This window comes from Leucopleurus acutus (assembly GCF_964270905.1).
Source record: "Leucopleurus acutus genome assembly, chromosome: 5".
Classification (NCBI taxonomy): domain Eukaryota; kingdom Metazoa; phylum Chordata; class Mammalia; order Artiodactyla; family Delphinidae; genus Leucopleurus; species Leucopleurus acutus.
Window position 1 is genome coordinate 141,346,709 of NC_139147.1, and position 20,274 is coordinate 141,366,982.

The 20,274-nt window shown below is 39.6% G+C and overlaps 1 protein-coding gene across 1 annotated transcript in view; it reads left to right on the plus strand.

The window, feature by feature from the left end:
* LOC309962612 (ubiquitin-conjugating enzyme E2 E2) overlaps positions 1-20,274 on the plus strand; it is a 354,003-nt gene that overhangs the window by 304,558 nt on the left and 29,171 nt on the right. The window contains exon 5 of the mRNA XM_082840507.1: positions 212-359. Within this exon, the coding sequence (XP_082696633.1) occupies positions 212-359 (148 nt within the window). The remainder of the gene's footprint in view (positions 1-211; positions 360-20,274) is intronic.

A 20,274-nucleotide genomic window follows, 5' to 3' on the forward strand; every position in this document is an offset into this window, starting at 1 on the left:
CTCTACTGTATAGCACAGGGAACTCTACTCAATATTCTGTGATAACCTATATGGGTAAAGACTCTGAAAAAGAGTGAATATATGTTTATGTATAACTGACTCACTTAGCTGTACACCTGAAACTAACACAACACTGTAAATCAACTATAATAAAATTTTATGAATGAATGAATAGTGTGTCTATTTATATCAACTTTACATTTTCTTCTAGGTTACCTTCCGAACCAGAATTTATCACTGTAATATTAACAGCCAAGGCGTGATATGTCTGGACATCCTGAAAGACAACTGGAGTCCGGCCCTCACCATTTCTAAAGTTCTCCTGTCCATCTGCTCTCTTCTTACAGACTGCAATCCCGGTAAGAGACTTGTAATCCAGTGTAGAATTGGAGCTACTCAAGGCTTGAATGTCAGACCTTAGTAATTTGTTTACCACCGCCAATACTGCCACTAGCACTATTATTTTTATTCTTATTGATCTTAAATTTTCATAGTTTGTAACTGCTTTCTTTTTCAATTCAGTCTGGTCATTGGTCTTTCAAAAACTTATTATTTGCCAAGAAGGAAAAAGCATAGTGTGATAAGCATGAATGAAAAATCATTTTAGATGGGGAAGTGCATTTAAAGAATGCGTTACAGGGGCTTCCCTGGTGGCACAGTGGTTGAGAGTCCGCCTGCCGATGCAGGGGACACAGGTTCGTGCCCCGGTCTGGGAAGATCCCACATGTCGCGGAGCGGCTGCGCCCGTGAGCCGTGGCCGCTGGGCCTGAGCTAATAATAAAAATTCAAATTGAATAGCTAGATGTTTAATTAGGTGCCTACCAGAAGATGTTCATTTGGGAAACGTGGGCTATTAAAATCAGACAGCCACCAGGCAGCACCACACAGACGTCACCATTTTCGCATCTCAGTAATCGTGCATCCTTACAAGCTATTAGGGCCAAAAAACTCCTGAACTAGGAAATACCCAAAAAGTCAACGAGGAATACAGCTTCCCAGGAAACCTGAAAAGAGCCTATGGCCAAGCCCTTGAGGCTTGCTGGTATGCTTAATGCTGAAAAGTCTTACTTCCTGTCTTGCTAGATGCACGATTACATGTCTTTGACCAGCTTCTTTTAACTAAAAGACTAACCAACTGCCAATTTTTTTACATATTTGGGTGTATTTTGGAAAATACAAAAATCCAAAGGTTTTTCATTGGGGTTTTCATTGATGTTCTCAATGAGAAATTCTTCATTGAGTAGTTAATAGCCTTAATGTTTTTTGAGATTCCATCTACCATGTTCAGGAATGAACTCACTAGATAAGTGAAGTTTCAGACGAGAGAAATGGCAAATGGGAATCGAGGTCTCTCTTAGGTCCCTGGCTGGTTAATAAAACGTGAAGAAATTATCATCTTTTCCATTTTTGTATGTTTGTTGTTTTTCAATAATAAAAAATTTTTTAGTGAAGGCATTTAAAAACAATCTAATTAAATTGTGATATATGTAGACTATATGTAACAAATTAATGGTTTTAACACCAAAAAGAAAATATAGTTGTGCAAGAGCATTATAAAATATTTTTTAAATTAATTCGTACTTCATGCCAGATAGTGAAGTTCAATCATGATGTGCTAATTTAAAACTAAACGACAAATACTTTGTTTTTTCAGTCTCACTATTCCTATTTCAATCCTGTTTATCTCTGTGACTGTATAACCTCATTTGGAGGTCTTGTCTTAAAAAGGCTTTCTGTGTGTGTGATATTTCCTTTCGGAAATGTTGCAACGAGGGCCTACATCTGCCTCCCCACTCTCCAGAAAATACTTCTTCTGGGGTTTGCTGAAATTTGGAGACGAGGGGTTTTTCTGTTTTTTAGAGAAAAAATTTATTTTGAGAGGTAAGTCACTTATTCAGGAAACTTTTGGTGTCAAGTTATCATGCCGTACACCTTAAACTCACAGTGTTATATGTCGGTTATAGCGCCATAAAACTGGGGAAAAAAGAAAGAAAGCAAAAAAAACTTCTGGGACTCTACTATTTATGAGGCACTTCTGAGCCTCACACAAGGTGAATAAGAAGTCTTCACTTCTTATACATGGAATAAGGTGTCACTTCACACTTAGAGAAAACTTGGTGCTGAGAGGCAGTCCTTACCCCAGAGGGAACCACGCGAGCTGGAATGGACCCATCACCTCATTCTCTTCTCTATGGAGGTGACCCTGCGCTCCCCCGGAGCCTTCTCTCGGCAGTCAAGAAAGGTTTCTGTTCCGTAAGTTAGAGTTTTTTCTGTGTCTCAGAAAATTAGAGACACGTTCTGCAAAAAAAATTAAAAAATCACCCCTGGCTAAAGCAAAATCACATAAATAGGATAAATAGATTTTGAAAATTATGCTATGAATAGTAAGAAAAAACCTAAAGCTAGTACTGTTCCTTAAGTGTCACCAACTAGAGATAGCCTATCTGGCATAAGAATAGAATACTCTCTGTAAAATACATGGTAACAAACTAAGTGTTCATACTTTAACACACATAAAAAAGGTTTCTAATCGGCACATCATTTACAGGTACGTTCACACTTCTGGGGTTTTAAACAAAGTTATCAAAAACAAGTCAAAAAAGCCCATTGTTTTGTTCAGTGGATTTATTTCACACTGTTTTCTGGTACACTTCCTTCTAGTCTCTGTTGATTTTTCTCCCTAGATTTATGTTAAACTTCAATCTAACCTATTTTCAAACAGTCACAAATGTAAGTTTGATAGACTATGAATAAAGATTTTCTTACACTGAATCTGCAGACCTATTTTAACACCAGAAGTGCTGTCAGCTCAGAAGTAGGCTTTGCATGAAGACACAGATTTAACCAGCTTTATAAGGGCTCCCACTCTTGTTCCTACATGAACTGGGGGGGGGGGGGGGGGTTTCATCTTTTTCATATTTTTCTCATAATTTACATTTGTCTCTTTCAAGAATTTTTGGTCCATTCAGAACAGATGTTTTGTGTTTCCGTGTGGGGCTGCACACCCTTTCTTGCATGGTACTGATAGTCAGCAGATGTAGATTTAAAAACCAGCTCCACTGTTTATTACCTGTGTGACCTGGTACCAGCCATTTAACTTTCCTCACCCTCCGTTCATTATACCAAACGGACACTATCCTCAGCTGCACCTAAATCACAGGATTCCTGTGAGTTTAAAATGAGATGGTGTATGTGAAAGCCCTCTGTAAGCATAATGGATTGTTCTTGATGTTGTCTCTCAGAATATTTAGGACTCCAGATGGGCATCCATTTGATGTGATAAGTACCCACTCAGCTGCATTTAACTGAGAGAAGATAGTACTAAATAATCTCTAACAAGCACCACCTCCTCAGCATGGACCCTCTTGGATTTTTTAATCTGAAAAAAAAGCCTAGTCCTGAATTAGTAGTGCCGAGACTATATTATCTCTTGGGAAGGATTATCTGTCAGGTGGCAGATGTCCAACCGTTACCAGCCAGTTGACGGGTGCACCAGGGGTAACTGTTCTGTTCCCAGCAGGTCTGTTCTAGGCAGGTCTCCCTGTTCACACTTCACAGGGGTGTTTATTGGGCCTGCCGTGACACTCTGCCTAGTCAGGCATAGCTGGCTGCCAGAGTATGGCTGTGACACACTGCTGGGGGCAAAGGGACAGCCAGAGGAGAGGAGGTTGATGGGCTCAGAAGGTCAGCGCCAGCCTCCCGGCTCCTCTGACTGTGGTCCTGCTCGGTGAACATGATCTAATCCATGAACTGCTGAAGTTTACAGTAGGAAACACGTTTCCATCTTTCATGGCAGAGCCCCTGTTTGTAAACACTCTCTTCTCAAGCGTGTATAAAACTTAAGCTCTGTTCTATTTAATGTCATCTTTCAAAGTTGGTTTTTGCTGTTTCGTGGTTGCCTTTTCAAACTCTTAGCTGTTTTAGCATATCCTTTATATGAAATCTGTTGATTTATTATTTAAAATCTGTCTATATAACGGTCTTCAGGCCTGTTAATAATGGGTATTTTCCCTCATACAAAATGAACTATACTGAGAACACTGACAGTTATGAGATAAAATAAGGTCAACAGTTTTCCTGTCCCAAATGCTTTATTCACAGAGTAATGTCCAGAAATACTACTAATTTTTTTCATAAATCTGCGTAACATCTGGCATCATTAATCTCAGTTCTTTCTGCTCTACTACTGTTGCTTTCTAAAGTGTTATGAACTTGTTTGATTCTTTTGTTGTGGTGGTGGTTCCCTAAGCGCTGAAATGGAAGATGTTGGCATTTCATAATATGGGGAAATTCTGAAAAGACAACTTGGTAGTTATAAACTTTTTTGTTCCACACTCTCCGTTCATTTGTGCCTAAGCCTCTGTTTCTGTGGTGTGTTCTTAATAGAACCATTCAGGCCTTTTTTTTTTTTTTTTTTTTGCTGCAAATCTCTACTGAGCTGCTAAGCTTTCCCCTTCATTCTGACTGTGACCATCAGGCTACTAACTCCTCTCTGCCTCAGCCTTCTGGTCTGTAAAATAGGCATAATGATAGTGCCTACCTTAGGAGACATCATGAGATTCTTGTGAACTGGTTTGATTCTAAATGTGATTCTGACACTGTATCATGCAAAAATTCCCCCCAAAAAAACATATACCACTTAGGAGATGATCGGAAATTGGAAAACCAAGTATTGGATATTGAGGAATGATTGCCAGAAATTTTTAGGCATAATAAAACAGAATTGTGAGGCTGAATTTTTTATCTGTCCTCTCCTTTTAGAGATCCATACTGAGTGCTTTGCAAATACACTCTGTGGATTTCATTCCCTGATAATCTGCTTCACACTCCAGGCTGCCTGCGGTGAGCCTGGCCAGCAGGGTCCCGCGTCCATAAACAGCCGAGAGGTCTTCGTCCACCGCTTTTCAAGCAGGCAGAACGCCCCAGGCCAGGTCACTTGAAGATGCTCTGAGCACACCCACAATCGTCACACTCCTCCCCTCCCCCCCTTCATCTGCCGAATGAAATCAAGGATCGGGTGCTCCCAGTCTCAGATTTATGCAGATCTTTATTAGAACAACAAGTGGAGCTAAGAATGGCAGCTAATTAACCCTCCGCCTTACACAGCGATTAAGCCAAGGGTGCACGCAGCTGCAGCGTCCCTGGCGAGAGCTCCGTTCTCCCCAGATGCAGCAAACGGAGGGAGGAATCTGCTCCCCGGGACCCTTTGATAGGGTTCAAATGGCCTCCTCCTTCTCCAGCATCACAGCCCTTAGCTCCAGATCTCTTATGGCCTGTTTTTAAACAACTAATACAATCCTTATCCACCAATTGTCTCAGATACGTTAACTTTGATTGTTACCAATTGCTTGCCTTTGCCCTGGTTATGATTCCATAGTAAATTGTGTTCCTATTAAATATTAAACTTTTTGATAGTGACTGCTGAGGGGTGGGGACCGTAAAATAGGATTAATTATTTCAACACAGATGTATTTGGGTGGATTATTTACACTGAGTTTGTGAGCTCTTAGGCTGATGCAAGGTACACAAATGGAATTTAAGAGAATTCCGTTGCTTACAACAGCAGCGCAAACCTTGCTTCCGCATACCCCATTCTACTCCTACACTTGAGAACTGGCAGAGAACAATTTATTTAACTGAAGTTGAGGGAAAGCTGTAAAAGTGATAAGCCTACCTGTTTTCAAAGCAGGCTATCTTAACGGGAATGCAAAAACAAAATTTGATTTTTCTAGAACAGACATTACACATGGCTACGTAGACATCAGATATCTTCTGATACCTTTGACTTTTTTTAAAGTGAGAAACTTATAATGTAGAAATACACGGTACCACATACAGCTAACTTCAGGCTGTTTTCCTTGTTTGTGAAGAATTGGCTTCTCTTCTAGAATATTACATGTTGAATTCCAAAAGCCATTCCAATCAGTACTTCCAAATGTAGATGTAAATAAACTATAATTTGTAGTCATTTATCTTCCCTGATGCCTTATACAAGAAAGAGAAAGCTGTAGTTATAGGTAGTTAATTAAACTACCTGGTATTTTAAATACCAGGAGTTAAATGGGGACCAAAAAAATGTATAAAGGGCTTTGGGTTCTGGCTCAGAGTTCGCTGTAGACTCCTGGGGTCACTGCCCCGTCTTGCCCCATTGGTGCCCATAAGCTTACTCAGATCAATTTGGAAATATGCTGTCTAGGGTGTGGAGGTTCTAGAAGAACTGAGGCTTCATTGAGAAGGATGAATAAAACCAGGGAATGTGCATCATTAAAGAAAATGACGTTTCAGTTTTGCGAATGAAAGAAGTTTCACAGAAATTATTCTGTACCATCGTAAATTAGGTTAGAAAAAACCAGAAAATAGAAATTCTGAGACATTCACCTTGACCTATATATTTATAATTGTGACTCTTGAATGCTATTAAAAGAATTGTCTCCCTACCTTGTCACTCTGTAAAAAGAAACCCTTTATAGTTATCTTACAAGGTATACTGGCGTATAATAATGAAACTGAAAGATCCAGTTGTAACATTTTGTCAAAGGATGATTTTCTAGGAAATATAGAATGATAAAGGAAACTTAAAATTACCTGATCATGGGTTCAGACTTTGGATTGCCATGTAGTGAAACAAGGGAAAAGGATTCCTCTTTGAGACAAAGAGTTGCCAGGTAAGGATTGGGGGCTTTAGTGTGTAGGTGAGAGACAGAGGTGCAGGTGTCCTAATCAGCCTTTGGTGTTTCTATTGATGCTTCATGTAGGCAAGTCTTTTTTTTTTTTTTTTTCTGCCCGTAGACATAAAATAAACTTTATTTTTAGAGCAGTTTTAGTTTTACCGCAAAATCGAGCAGCAAGTACAAAGTGTTTTCATATACGCACACCCATAGCCTCCTCCACTGTCAGCATCCTGCACCAGAGTGTACATTTGTTACAGTCAATGGACCTGCATATAGGGTTATCCCTCAGTGTGCGTAGATTACGTTAGAGCTCACTTCTGGTGTTGTACACTCTACAGGTTATGTCAAATGCATGATGGTATGTACTGTTACAGCACCACATAGAATAGCTTCACCGCCCTAAGAATCCTCCATGCGCCACCTGGTCATCCCTTTCTCATCCCTAACCCCCAGCAACCACTGATCTTTTTCCTGTGTCCATAGTTTTGCCTTTTCCAGAAGGTCATATGTTGGAATCATACAGTATTTACCTTTTCAGATTGGCTTCTTTCAATTAGTGATATGCATTTAAGGTGGCTCCATGTCTTCTCATGGCTTGATGGCGCATTTCTTTTTAGCTCTGAAAAATATTCCATTGTGCGGTTGTAGCACACTTTATCCATTCACCTACTAAAGGACACCTGGGCTCTCTGTTATTTTCCATGGATCTATTTATCTGTTCTTTCACAGTGCCACACTGTTTTGATTACTGTAGCTTTATAGTAAATTTTGAAGTTGGAAAGTGTCCGTCCTGTGACTTTGCTCTTTTTCTTTAATATTGTGTTGGCTATTCTGGGTCTTTTGACTCTCCATATACTTTAGATTCAGTTTGTCGATATCCACAAAATATTGATAACTTGCTGGGATTTTGGTTGGGATTGTGTTGAATCTGTAGGTCAAGTTGTGAAGAACTAGCATCTCGACACATTGAGTCTTTCTATCCATAACACAAATAGCTCCATTTATTTAGTTCCTTTTTGATATCTTTAATCAGAGTTTTGTAGTTTTCCTCGTATAGATCTTGTACACATTTTGTTAGATTCATACCTAAGTATTTCCTTTTATCGGGTGCTAATGTAAATGATACGGTGTTTTTAATTACAAATTGCACTTGTTCATTACTGGAATATAGGAAAGTAATTGACTTTTGTACATCAACTTTGTGTCCAGTAGCATTGTTATAATTACTTATTATTTCTAGGAGAATTTTTTTGTCTCTCAGATTTTCTACCTAGACAGTCATGTCATCTGTGAAAAAATACAGTTTTATTTCTTCCTTCCTAATCCGCATACTATTTTTTTCATTTTCTTCTTTCCTTCTTCTTAGTTAGGACTCCCAGTGTAATGTTGAAAAGGAATAATGAGAGGGGACATTTTTGCCTCTTTCCTGACCTTGGTGAGAAAATGAAGACTTCCTCACCATTAAGTATGATGATTGCTGTAGTTTTTTTGTAGATTCTTAAAATCAAGTTGAGGACGTTTCCCTCTATTTCTAGTTTGCTGAGGGTTTTTTTCATGAATGGCTGTTGGATTTTGTCAGATGTTTCTTCTGCATCTGTTGATATAATCACATGATTTTTCTTCATTAGCCTGTTGATGTGATGGTTTCACATTAATTCATTTTGTAATATTGAACCAGTCTTACATACCTGGGATAAATCCCACTTGGTGGTGATGTATACTTCTTCTTATATATTGTTGCTAATATTTTGTTGAGGGTTTTTGCATCCATGTTTATGAGAGATATTGGTCCATAGTTTCCTTTTCTTTTAATGTCCTTGTCTGGTTTTAGTATTAGGGTAATGCTGGCCTCAGAATGAGGTAGGAAGTATTCCCTCTGCTTGTATTTTCTGGAAGAGATTGTAGAGAATCATTCTAATTTCTTCCTTAAATATTTGGCTAGAATTCATCAGTAAACCCATATGGGCCTGGTGCTTTGTGTTTTGGAAGGTCATTAATTACTGGTTCAATTTCTTTAACAGGTATAGGCAGTAGGCAAGTCTTTATCTAACATAACCTTCACTTTGCTATCTTTCCTGAACAGCCAATGTGTCTAGGTTAAAAAGAACATTAGCTGCTTATTTTTCTTTTGATAGATCATTGTCCAGAAATGCTGACCTCCAAAAGCTTTGTTGCTTCCATAGTTAAATATATCTCCTTCGTAGGTTTGGTTCTTTTAAAGGTGGTAAAAACTAGACTTTACCATATTTGTTGATATATGGGATGAGATGCACTTAAAACGTGCCCATAAAGTTTCACCTTCCTAACTTAACTTAAGAAAAGGACCATTGGGGAAATTGCTCCCAGTGGTAAATATGAAAATACAGCCTGGGATTTATCATCTTCCTGTTTTTTTTCTGGCTTCCATTTCCTTACCTCTGACCCAGGGAATAGCTGTGACCAGGGAAGAGCTGTGCTCTGGCGTTCCTAAAGCAGGAAGATGAATCCCAGGGTCGCAACTGCAATTCCGCTCTCTTTTTAACCATTATGGAGTTGTCCGCTCATCCTTTGTCAGGATTCTGATTGGTGTGTCCCACGACAGCGTGTACAGTAAAAAATCTCACCATTTCAGTATAATTAAGAAAAGGCCAGCCTGATTAGTTATTTTTTAATGAATTGTAGGACATTTTAAATGAGTGAAGACCGAATACTTCTAAGCACATATAGGGAACATTAGTAAAATGTTTAGACTGGATGCCCTGTAGACTCTGCTTTACCAAGGAAAGGGGTGAAAGTGGGTTTTTCACGTTCAGAAAAATACAGAAAATGGTTATAATGAACCCTAATATATCCCTCACCTAATACAGATTCAAAACTTACTTTTACTTAGGGTTGAGGTATTATTACAGGTTAGCAAGTACTCTTTTAGACAGGCTAACTAGTCTCAGATAATATTGCTTTCCACCATCCATTTTCACGGCAACCCTTTTTAAAAGGGATGAAACAGTCAACTTCAGAACGGGTTGTTGCCTCACAGTTACTAATATTCGTTACTGAAGGGTGCAATGTGTGTTGCTGTGGACAGTAGGCCACTGAGTGAAGTCGTTTTTTTAAGGAGAAATGACGATAAACTATTTAAGTAACACATGTTTGAAATCGTTACCGTGCACTGTAGTGTTTTAATATGGAAACTTTAGAATTCTGAAACATAATAAGACACGTCTAATTGTCCAGAAATGCACTTGTGTGGACAAAACATTGGATGATTAACAGTTTGCCTTTTTAATTTGGATATTTGAGATCGTATTGTCTGGGGAGAAATATCATAATTATGGGAATTTGAAGTGTTCATGTAGCCCTACCAGTGTCTGGCACCCTTAACAGATCAGCCGTCATCTTTACTTTTCCTTATTTTCTAACTCAGCCTTCCATTCAAAATTGGGCCTGGGAAGGGGCTGTCAGTAACGGCATGTGCACTAATTCTTATATTAAAAAGAAGGTGCTTCTAAAATGTCAGACTAATTATTCCTACCCAACAGCAATAACTTCTTTCTCTTTTTCTTCTCTTTCTGTTTGTCCTTTAAGAGATCCTGGAGCCTCATGCTCATTATGGGTGTTGAATTTCTGGTTGTGTCATGTTGGTGAAGCATCCTGTACTAAGCAGTACAGGACTTCCTTTAAACCACAGGCATATGTCTTTCCACGACAGGTGTGTTCCTGGGAAAAAATTATAACTCAAAATATTTTTGGTGTATTTGAAGAACCTTTCTGCTGCAGAGTAGCCTATGGAGGAGCGAAATGAAGCACTTTTAAACTTGAGTAATGAACACCCCCATTTGTTTTTTCTTAAAAATGCAAGAGTTTTTCCCCCCTAATTCAGCACTGCCTTTCCTTTGAGGGCATTTCCCCAAGTTAGTCATATTGTTTGTGATATTCAGGTGCCTAGGCCAGCTGACAGAAGCCCGCCAGCCGTGTGCCCAGTGGGCAGGCATGTAGGTGGGACCTTTTGGGAGGACTTCACATCAGTGAAGAGCTTCGTGGCCACACCTTACCCCAGCGACTGACTCTTTTGTGCAGACTGGCTCCTGTGATGGAAACGTGTTCGTCCACAGTCTAATTCAAATACATAAGGGAAATTAGGATACGTGGAGACGTAGAGGACATGTCTTTACAGTATATTGAGCTTTGGATGCCAGCGTTAGGTTTTTATAAGAAAAACTCTAGAAAAGATCACTCAGCTACAGTGCATGAATAAATAACCCTGCTTCACTCGGGCAATGACACAGAAGAGTACCAGCCACCCCTGGTCCTCTGTAGAAGGGTGCATTTACCTGAGGGATGTGTGTGGTTTTTATCTAGGCAAGGGTCACATAGGGCTGGTGTATAGTAACTTCAGCCTTATCCGGAATAGTTTTGAGCCTGCAGAGAACGCATGCTTTCAATGGAGTTACATTCCAAATACCGTGGAGAAGGAATTCCCTGGCAGTCTGCGGTTAGGATGCCGAGCTTCCGCCGCAGGGGGCCTGGGGTCAGTCCCTGACTGGGGCGCTAAAATTCCTCAAGCCACGTGGCGTGGCCAAAAACAAAATAAAAACAAACCAACACAAATACTGTGGGTAGCTTAGAGTTGGGATTCATCACATCTGAGCTCAAAATAGCCTGTGTCTAGTTCGGTAAAAGTTTTTAAGTGAAAGATTACTGTTTGTGGGAGGGTTTTGTTTGTTGTTTGTTTAATTCTCTGGAAAAGTGATTTCAAGTTGCAGTTATTCTAACCAGGCAAAGAAGCCTTTGATTTGCATGCGAGAGTTGCGTTTGGGGAACTCATTTCTAGCCATGGGTATATTCATGGTGTTCATCGTGGAAGAGGGTATCTAAGGTGAAGAAAAGGGGATTATAGATGCATGTACTCCTTGATTATGTATCTGTAGTGGCTTTTTCTTTTTTCAAGTGGAAATATTTAGTGTATTTTCTTGTAAAAATAATGCATGCTTCTTAGTTTTTTCTTAAATGAAATGTCCTGTAAAGGTAAGTATTTAATTTTCCTTTGAGGCTCTTTGCTCTGCAGACTCCAGTTCAGTGGGACTCAGCAAAGTATATTTGTCAGTTTAATTTGTCTCATTATAATATGGTGTAGATTTAGACTCACTGACCTCAACTTTTTAGCCCTGGCTTTGACCCACTTCTGCTTAGCATTCCCTGTGCGTATTTTCTTATCCCTTAATTAATATAAATCTAGACATGGATTAGCTGTTGCTACACATTTTGTTATAAAGTCATCTATTGCTGTCCCTGCAATAATAACCTGTAATTTATTGGTTTGGAAGTTGATCTCATTAAAAAGTTGCTGTATATATTAACTCGTGATGGAAATTCTCTTCGATCTACTTTTTAGAAAATGTCACTTGAGGGTTTTCCTTGTTAGAAATCAGCAGTGATCTATTTTTTCTTTAGAGAAACACAGAGGAAATGATGGGGTGGTCTGAATCAGTACTTATCCATTTCTACACTCTCCCCAAACTGAAGTCTTCCTCCACTAAAATCAATTAATGAATGTATTTCTTAGTGTCAGAATTTAGTAAATTGTCTGTTTTTGAGGTGTTTTCCTCCCCGTAAATTGTCTTCAAATCTTTAACATCTGATGGTCTTTTGGGAATTGGGTAAAGCTGTTGAAATATCTGTTCTGTCCTTGTCAGTGAAAGGCTCTGAAAACACAAATAAGAAATTGAAAAGTGAAGCAGACCCTCGGTATAAATAAACACCATCTTCACTCGCATGGAAATGTGTCTTTTACTCAGAACTCTTCAGCCAAAGAATGATTTAAAGACTATCTTTCCTTTACTTGAGTAATTTCTGAAGAGTCGAGGACATTTAGGCTAGATCTTAATTAACTTTTTCTTTATTTCTTAAATGAAGGTCATTTAAAGATAAAGATTACAGTGGTGGACAAAGGGCTCATTAATTCTGCTGAATCTAGAGTAAAGCAAGATTTGTTTTAAATGATAGGGAAGGAAGTATGCAAGACTTGTATATTTTAGGTCAAAGGTCTTTCCTATTCCCCTAGATAACCTCTCCCAGTGGGTTTCTGTTTTGTTTTGTTTTGTTTTTTACAGTTTAGAACCAGTAATAAGTTTCTCACTCTTTAAAATGAGCCGCCTTTCCTTCTGTTCTCCCGTCTTTTTTTACTTTGGTCGTGAGGTAGCACAGCACTGATTTAATGCTTAGTCACCGTCACTCCATTAACCCGTATAATGAATATGCGTACTAATTATACGTGCTGCTTTGCTGTACCTCTGTCCATGTTCTTTATTATGACTTACTCTGTTTCTGTTGTAATCATTTTATTGAGCATAAGTATTGATATTTTATTGCCAATCATTTGACTCCCTTTGGGCAGAGTAAGGCATATATAAGAGATTAAAGTTCTGCTGTGGTAGGTTCATGGGGAACATTGAGATTAAAGTTCTGCTCTGGTAGGTTCCAAGGGGAACGACCCAGCACTCGCTGTTTGGCTTTATTGAGAGCTTCAGTCAGGAGAAACGTAACTGCATCAGGCTCTGCTAAGTGGTTTCGTTCCAACAACGAGAGGTATTTTTTTCTGTCTGTTGTCCAGCTGTCCTGTGGTCTCTGGGTCTCCACACACATAGAAAGGTACCCGCTCTTAATGCCAGGCAAGGATTTGCCCCAGGTGTCTTTTCTATCACTTGGAATATGTAGAAATGATGAGATGATTACGGAGCTGGGAATAGTCTGTGTAATTCTCTTAGATCTTCACTATATGCCACTCTTTTCGTTTTGGGCTGCACCTCGCAGCCTATGGGATCTTGGCTCCCTGACCAGGGATTAAACCCGCGCCCCCTGCATTGGAAGGCGAAGTCTTAACCACTGGACCACCGGGTAAGTCCCTGAGTTATGGGGTGGTGGTGGTGTTTTTCTCTATATGCCACTTTTGAAACTCCAAGTGCTATTTCTTGGTTGGTTCATTTCTTTTGCAATTCAGACTTCTCTCCCCATTCAGTCCGTATCTGTAATGTCGTGGTTCGTTAATACTTGTTGGTGGTCGATGGGATCATTCTAACATTTACTGTCAGAAACACCTATACCTGGTTTACGAATGACATAGCATGGATTTTACCTACTGTAAATTTTATAAGCGGATACATGTTTAAAATGTGATAACAGCGTGAAACACCCTCCAGGATGTTGACTGTCCCCCCACCCCTGCCTCCCCCACTCGGAAGGACCCCTCAGCCCAGAGGCCATGGGCCCCTGATAGCTTTTCTCTTGGCCCAAGTCCCCGTGTGGCTGTCACATTCCCCGTTCAGGTGACCCTTCCGGGAGGACCACCTCTGAGATCACTGACACCACCCTGGCACACCGGGGAGGCCCCTCTGTGATCACACCGGCTGTTAAAGAGTCCTTTACGCACAGAGGACTTGTTGATGAAGCAGCTCTGTGAGCAGGCTGGAGGGAAGAGCGATGCTCTTGAGGGAGAGCCCTAGACTCCCTCCTCCTGCAAAAAGAAGCAGCCAGTGTCCGGTGAGCCACACTCCCACAGCGGCCTGTTCATCACCGCCTTCGGAAGAGCGCCCCCTTCAGGGATCCTAGCAGAAAAAGCGGTCGAGGAAGAGAACGGACCACATCAGAGGTCGTCCAAAAAGTAGTGCAACCCAGATCACCTTTTGAAAGAGACAGATAGATGCTGGAGCTTCACAAATGCTTTCTTACTCACCTTTGACCCGCCCTCATTAGCCCAGGGGCTCTGCTGCACTTTACTTCCTGGGCTTCGTGATATAAAAACAGAGCACCTCTGCACAAACCCCGCCTGGGTCCCAGGCTCTGATTTGACTCCTCACTGAAGCATGAAGGGCCCCCCTATCCTCCGAAGCAATCACTGAGCTGGACGCAGGGCGAAGTGAAGGGGACCAGCCACATACTTGTCTCTTTAGGACGGAGCTTTGTGGTGGGTGTCTCCTTGGTTATTCCTTCTCCTTTCTGCCTTTTCCTACTAGGCGGTCTCTTCTCTCTTATATGTATTTCCGGCCTCTCGGTTTTTCTGCTGATTCTTCTCTTTTTCTTTTCTTTTTTTATCCCTGTTGGTCACCTGCTGCCCTCCCTCTTTTTTTTTAATTGAAGTAGAGTACATTTACAGTGTTAGTTTCAGGTGTACAGCATAATGATTCAATATTTTTATAAATTATACTTCATTTGAAATTATTACACAATTTTGGCTGTATTCCCCATGCCAGACAGTATATCCTTGTAGCTTGTCTATTTTATACATAGTCATTTGTATCTCTTAACCCCTTCCCTTTTCTTGCCCCTCCCCCATCCCTCTCCCCACTGGTAACCACTAGTTTGTTCTCCGTATCTGTGAGGCTGTTTCTGTTCTATTATATTCGTTTGTTTTTTCTTTTTTAGATTCCACATGTAAGTGAAAACATACAGTATTTGTCTTTCTCTGCCTGACTGACTTCACTAACTATATAGTGTTCTCTAGGTCCGTCCGTGTTGCTGCAAATGGCAGAATTTCACTCTTCTCTGTGGCTGAGTAAGGCTTCATCGTATACATATACCACACCTTCTTTATCCATGCATCTGTTGATGGACACTTAGGTTGCTTCCCTATCTTGGCTGTTGTGAATATGGTCTTATAAACATTGGGGTGCATGTATCTTTTCGAATTAGTGTTTTCATTTGCTTTGGATATATACCCAGGAGTGGAATTGTTGGGTCACATGGTAGTTCTGTTTTTAATTTTTTTAGAAACCTCCATACTGTTTTCAGTAGTGGCTGCACCCATTTACATTCCCCTAGGGTTCCCCTTTCTCCACGTCCTCGCCAACATTTGTTATTTGGTATCTTTCTGATGACGGACGTTCTGACGGGTGCGAGTTGATATCTCATTGTGGTTTTGATTTGCATTTCCCTGATGATTAGTGATGTTGAGCATCTCTTCATGTGCCTCTTAGCCATCTGTATGTCTTCTTTGGAAAAATGTCTACTCAGGTCTTCTGCCCATTTTTTAATCAGGTTGTTTGTTTTTTGATATTGAATTATATGAGCTCTTTACATATTTTTCATATTAACCCCTTATGAGATGTATCATTTGCAAATATCTTCTCCCATTCAGTAGGTTGTCTTTTCGCTTTGTTGATGGTTTCCTTCACTGTGCGAAAGCTTTTAAGTTTAATTAGGTCCCATTTGTTTATTTTTGCTTTTATTTCCCTTCTCTGAGGAGAGGCAGGTCCAAAAAGATATTGTTGAGACTCATGTCAAAGAGTGCATTGCCTATGCTTTCTTCTAGGAGTTTTATGGTTTCCTGTCTCACATTTAGGCCTTTAATCCATTTTGGGCTTATTTTTGTGTATGGTGTGAGAAAATGTGCTAGTCTCATTCTTTCCCATGTAGCGTCCAGTTTTCCAAGCACCACTTATTGAAGAGACTGTCTTCTCCCCGCACTGCTCCTCCCCTTAACGTTTTTAACCTTTCTTTCACCCAGCAAAATGTTAATAAAAAAAAAGAAGAAATGAAATGAAAAAAGAAGGAAATGCAAGCTATCTTTCTGATGTAGTTTTGTTTTGAAAGAGCTTTATTTATTAGTGTCTCTATAACCAGATGACTTAGCTTGTAGTGTCTGTTGGCCTAGGGTAACCTTGGAATATTCCATTTCACTTCATGTGCCAAGTGGTGACTCTTGTTCTTCTGGTATGCCAGGGCAGGAGTGGCCCGACGGCTCTCAAAAGGGCTATCGTGTCCAGTCTGAAACTGTGGCTGAACACTGTGAGTGGTGTCAGAGCGGGCGCCGTTCGCAGCCAGTACATACCTTCTTAATACCATGGCCTCTTTCTCCAGCTAGCCAGCTTCTTCTTATAATCTAGTCTGGAAAATATATTAAATACAAAGTCCTACGCTCTGTAAGTACCACTGCCAAAGCCGTATCATGCACATAGCACAATGATCTCATTCTGATGTTCGTAACATCTTTGTCCTGTGTGTGGATGGCATGTTTGAACACAATGAAGGTTATACTTTGCCACGTTAAAAAAAATATTAAGTCAAAGGAACCAGATTATACCGAGTTTTGAAGGTGTCAGGAAGACAAGAGTGTTGCCCACCTCTTTCTCTCACTAGATAAGTCGGTGTACTCATTTATGAATTGAAGACAGTGCTTCTGACCCTGACTGTCTTGCAGTGTTATTGTAAAGACACAAGGGGCTATGTATCTGTAAACACTTTGAAGGCTGAGTATTGTTGTACAGAATGTATTGAACTGAAGGCCCATGTTAACTCTGCAAGGTGTGATGACCTTTGAGATGTCTAAAAAAACAAGTTTGTTTTTTGAATAAAATCTTTAAATTGCTCCTTCATAGTTCTGTGAATTTGGAGTTTCACATGTGACAGAATTTACTTTCTAGAAGGAAAATAACAGGAGGAATGAATCATAGATCAAGCTTGCCTTAATGATTTCAATTTGCTTTAGTCTCCCATCTTTATAATCCAGGTAATTTAAATATTCAGTGCTATCCTCTGTCATGTATTAAATGAAGTATAAATCTGCTTCTTTATTCCCAGCACCCATAATGCACAAACTGTATGTCCTCATGCAATCTCATCCAACCAAAAAACTCTCCAGGGAACTTTGTCTTATTTCAAGCCCAAGCCTTTATTAATCTTTACTGCCACCCCTCATGTTCCTTTGCTCTTACCTTGTATAAAATATAAGTCTCAGGTCTAAAGACAGCTTAAAACATATCAGAACATTATACAGGATGGCAAACTGCACAGAGAGAAAGTTCCAGAGATTGAAAAGGGATTTGAGTCTGCGCATGTATCCGAAGAAGCCACCCGGGACCAGCGAAAGAGCCTCCACAGAGCAGTAGACACAGTGATTCCTGGAGCTCACGCAAGACTCCCTGTGAATGGAAACACCTCGCAGTAAACAGGAAGTCCCCAGAAGACATTGCCGTAATAGTAAGGGTAAATTAGCTTTGCAGCAAAGGCTACTCTGGACCTACCCTAACAAAGTTGAAAAGCAAGCGTGAAAGGATCAAACTTTGCCTAAATAAATACATGCTCGAACAAAGTACAGCATTCTTTAAGGAAACAGAACAAATTCCACCACCCAACAGTGTAAAATTCACAGTGTTGTATGTACATCCAAGAAAATAGGACTGGGCATTTTAAAAGCAGGAAAATGGAACCCATAACCAGCAGAAAAACTAATTCGTAGAACCAGACCCAGAAACGATAGAGGTGATGATGGAATTAAGTAGGCAAGGACGCTACAATGGCTATTATAAATAAATTCTGTGTGCTTAAGAAGGTAGGGGAAAATGCAAACATGATGAGGAGAAAAAGTGTTAAAAAGATGCAAATGAAACTTCTAGAGATAAAAAAAAATACAGTATCTGACATAAGTACATTGGATGGGAGTAACAGCAGATTAGGTGCAACAGAAGAAAAGATCAGTGAAATTGAATGTAGTAACAGAAACTGTTCATAATAAAGCAAGAGAAATAAAAGCCTAAAAGAAATAAAATGAACAAAGCTAAAGTGAGCTGTGGGACAACAGGAAGCTATCTAACATACTTGTAATTGGAGTCCCAGAAAAGAGAGTCAGGAAAGAAAAAATTTTTGAAGAAATAATGGAACTTCCACTTCCAATAACAGGGACTGGATTTGCCCTCCCACCTAAAACGACCAAACAGATTTGACTGCATAAAAATTTTTAAACTCTATATGGCAAAAACGCCACAAATTGTTGACAGATACCAATCTTGCAACATATACCATGGGCAGAGAGTAGTTACTGTCCCTCATATAGGAAGAACTACAAATCAACAAGTAAAAAACCAATGACTGAGTAGGAAAAAATGGCCTAAGCAAGCAATTCATAGACCAACGAACTGTGACAGAGAAACATTGGAAAAGATGTTCAGACTCTAGCAAATACTGACTAAAATGAGATTTCCCTTTTTAATCACTGGATTGACGAAAGTAAAAAGCTTAATGACATCCTATATGGGGAGTGTATAAGGAAAGACACAATTATACATTGCTTGTAGGACTCTAGATTGGGACACCGTTTTTCAAGGACAGTTTGGAGGTACCTGTCAAAATGTAAAATGCACATAACCCCTGGCCAGCAGCCTCACTTTGGTGAAGCCACCCTGTATAAATAGTCACATGTGCTCATGGATGTACATACAAGGAATAGTCCACAGCATTGTTATAGCACAGCATTTGCCATTATGAGCAAAATACTGGAAACGTTCTTAATGTGCATCATTACAGTATGGTTAAATAGATGCTTAATGTAGTCATAAAAAAGGAAAATACACAATATGATGTACTTCGATCTATTTTTAAAAACTGACCTTACACACACACATAAGCACCCTCAGACATATGTGTTTGACTATAAATGCATAGAAAAAGTGTGGAAATACACATACCAAACTGTTAAAAAGCAGATACTCTTGGGACTTCCCTGGTGGCGCAGTAGTTAAGAATCCGCCTGCCAAAGCAGGGGACGCGGGTCCGGGTCCGATCCCTGGTCCGGGAATATCCCACGTGCCACAGATCAGCTAAGCCCGTGCGCCACAACTACTGAGCCTGCATGCCTAGAGCCCGTGCTGTGCAACAAGAGAAGCCACCACAGTGAGAATCACGTGCATCACAACAAAGAGTAACCCCCGCTCGCCACAACTAGAGAAAGCCCGTGTGCAGCAACGAAGACCCAATGCAGCCAAAAATAAAACTAAATAAATTTTTTATTTAAAAAAAGCAGATAGTCTTTGGGGAGTTAGAATTTGACAGCGTAAGGTAGGAGAGAAGGATTTTCATGATTTACTATTACATTTGTTTTACGGTTTGAATTTTTAAGTAAATAATTTAAATTTTTATATACCTAAAATTTTAAAATAAGTGTTGGTAAATTAAAATGAGAAAAGCTGAAGTTAAATTTTAGTTGATAATGGTTAAAATAGTATATTTTATATTATGTGACTTTACCACAATAAAAAAAAATTTTTTTTAATTTTTAGTTGATAGAAAGGCAACCTTTTAAGTTAGTTTACGAAGCATTATTGTAGTTTTTAATTAATATTTTCAAATTTATTCAGCTCTTTTCTTCTTCATATGTAAGTGCTTAAGAATTGACTAGCGTGGCTTTTGCTTTTAATTAGAACCAAAATATTACCTGTTAAACTGGTCAGAAATTTATGTTGGCTGTAGTAGAAATGTGCAAATATTCAGACTTGCAGTAAGTTGTGGTTACTTTGTAAACATTCCCGGTACCCTTTATCATTTTAAAGCATCAGTCTCTTTCCATTCACTCCAGTCACTGATGATTCATTCCTAAAATTATGAAGTTTCCCTCTTTGTCTTGAGGAATTAACTTCTTTTTTATAGATAATTAGTAATGTGTATATTTACTGTTCACTTGTACTATGTTCAATGTACAGAGACTTAGAAACTCATTAGGAAATAAACATAATAACACATTTCAGAATTACAGGGGAATTCATTTCCACTTGCTTCAAGGGGTTTTGGTAATGAAGTGTCGCCTCAGCTCCTCTTGGCCGTCAGCAAGGTGACTCCTCGGGATGGCCCCTTGGGAACA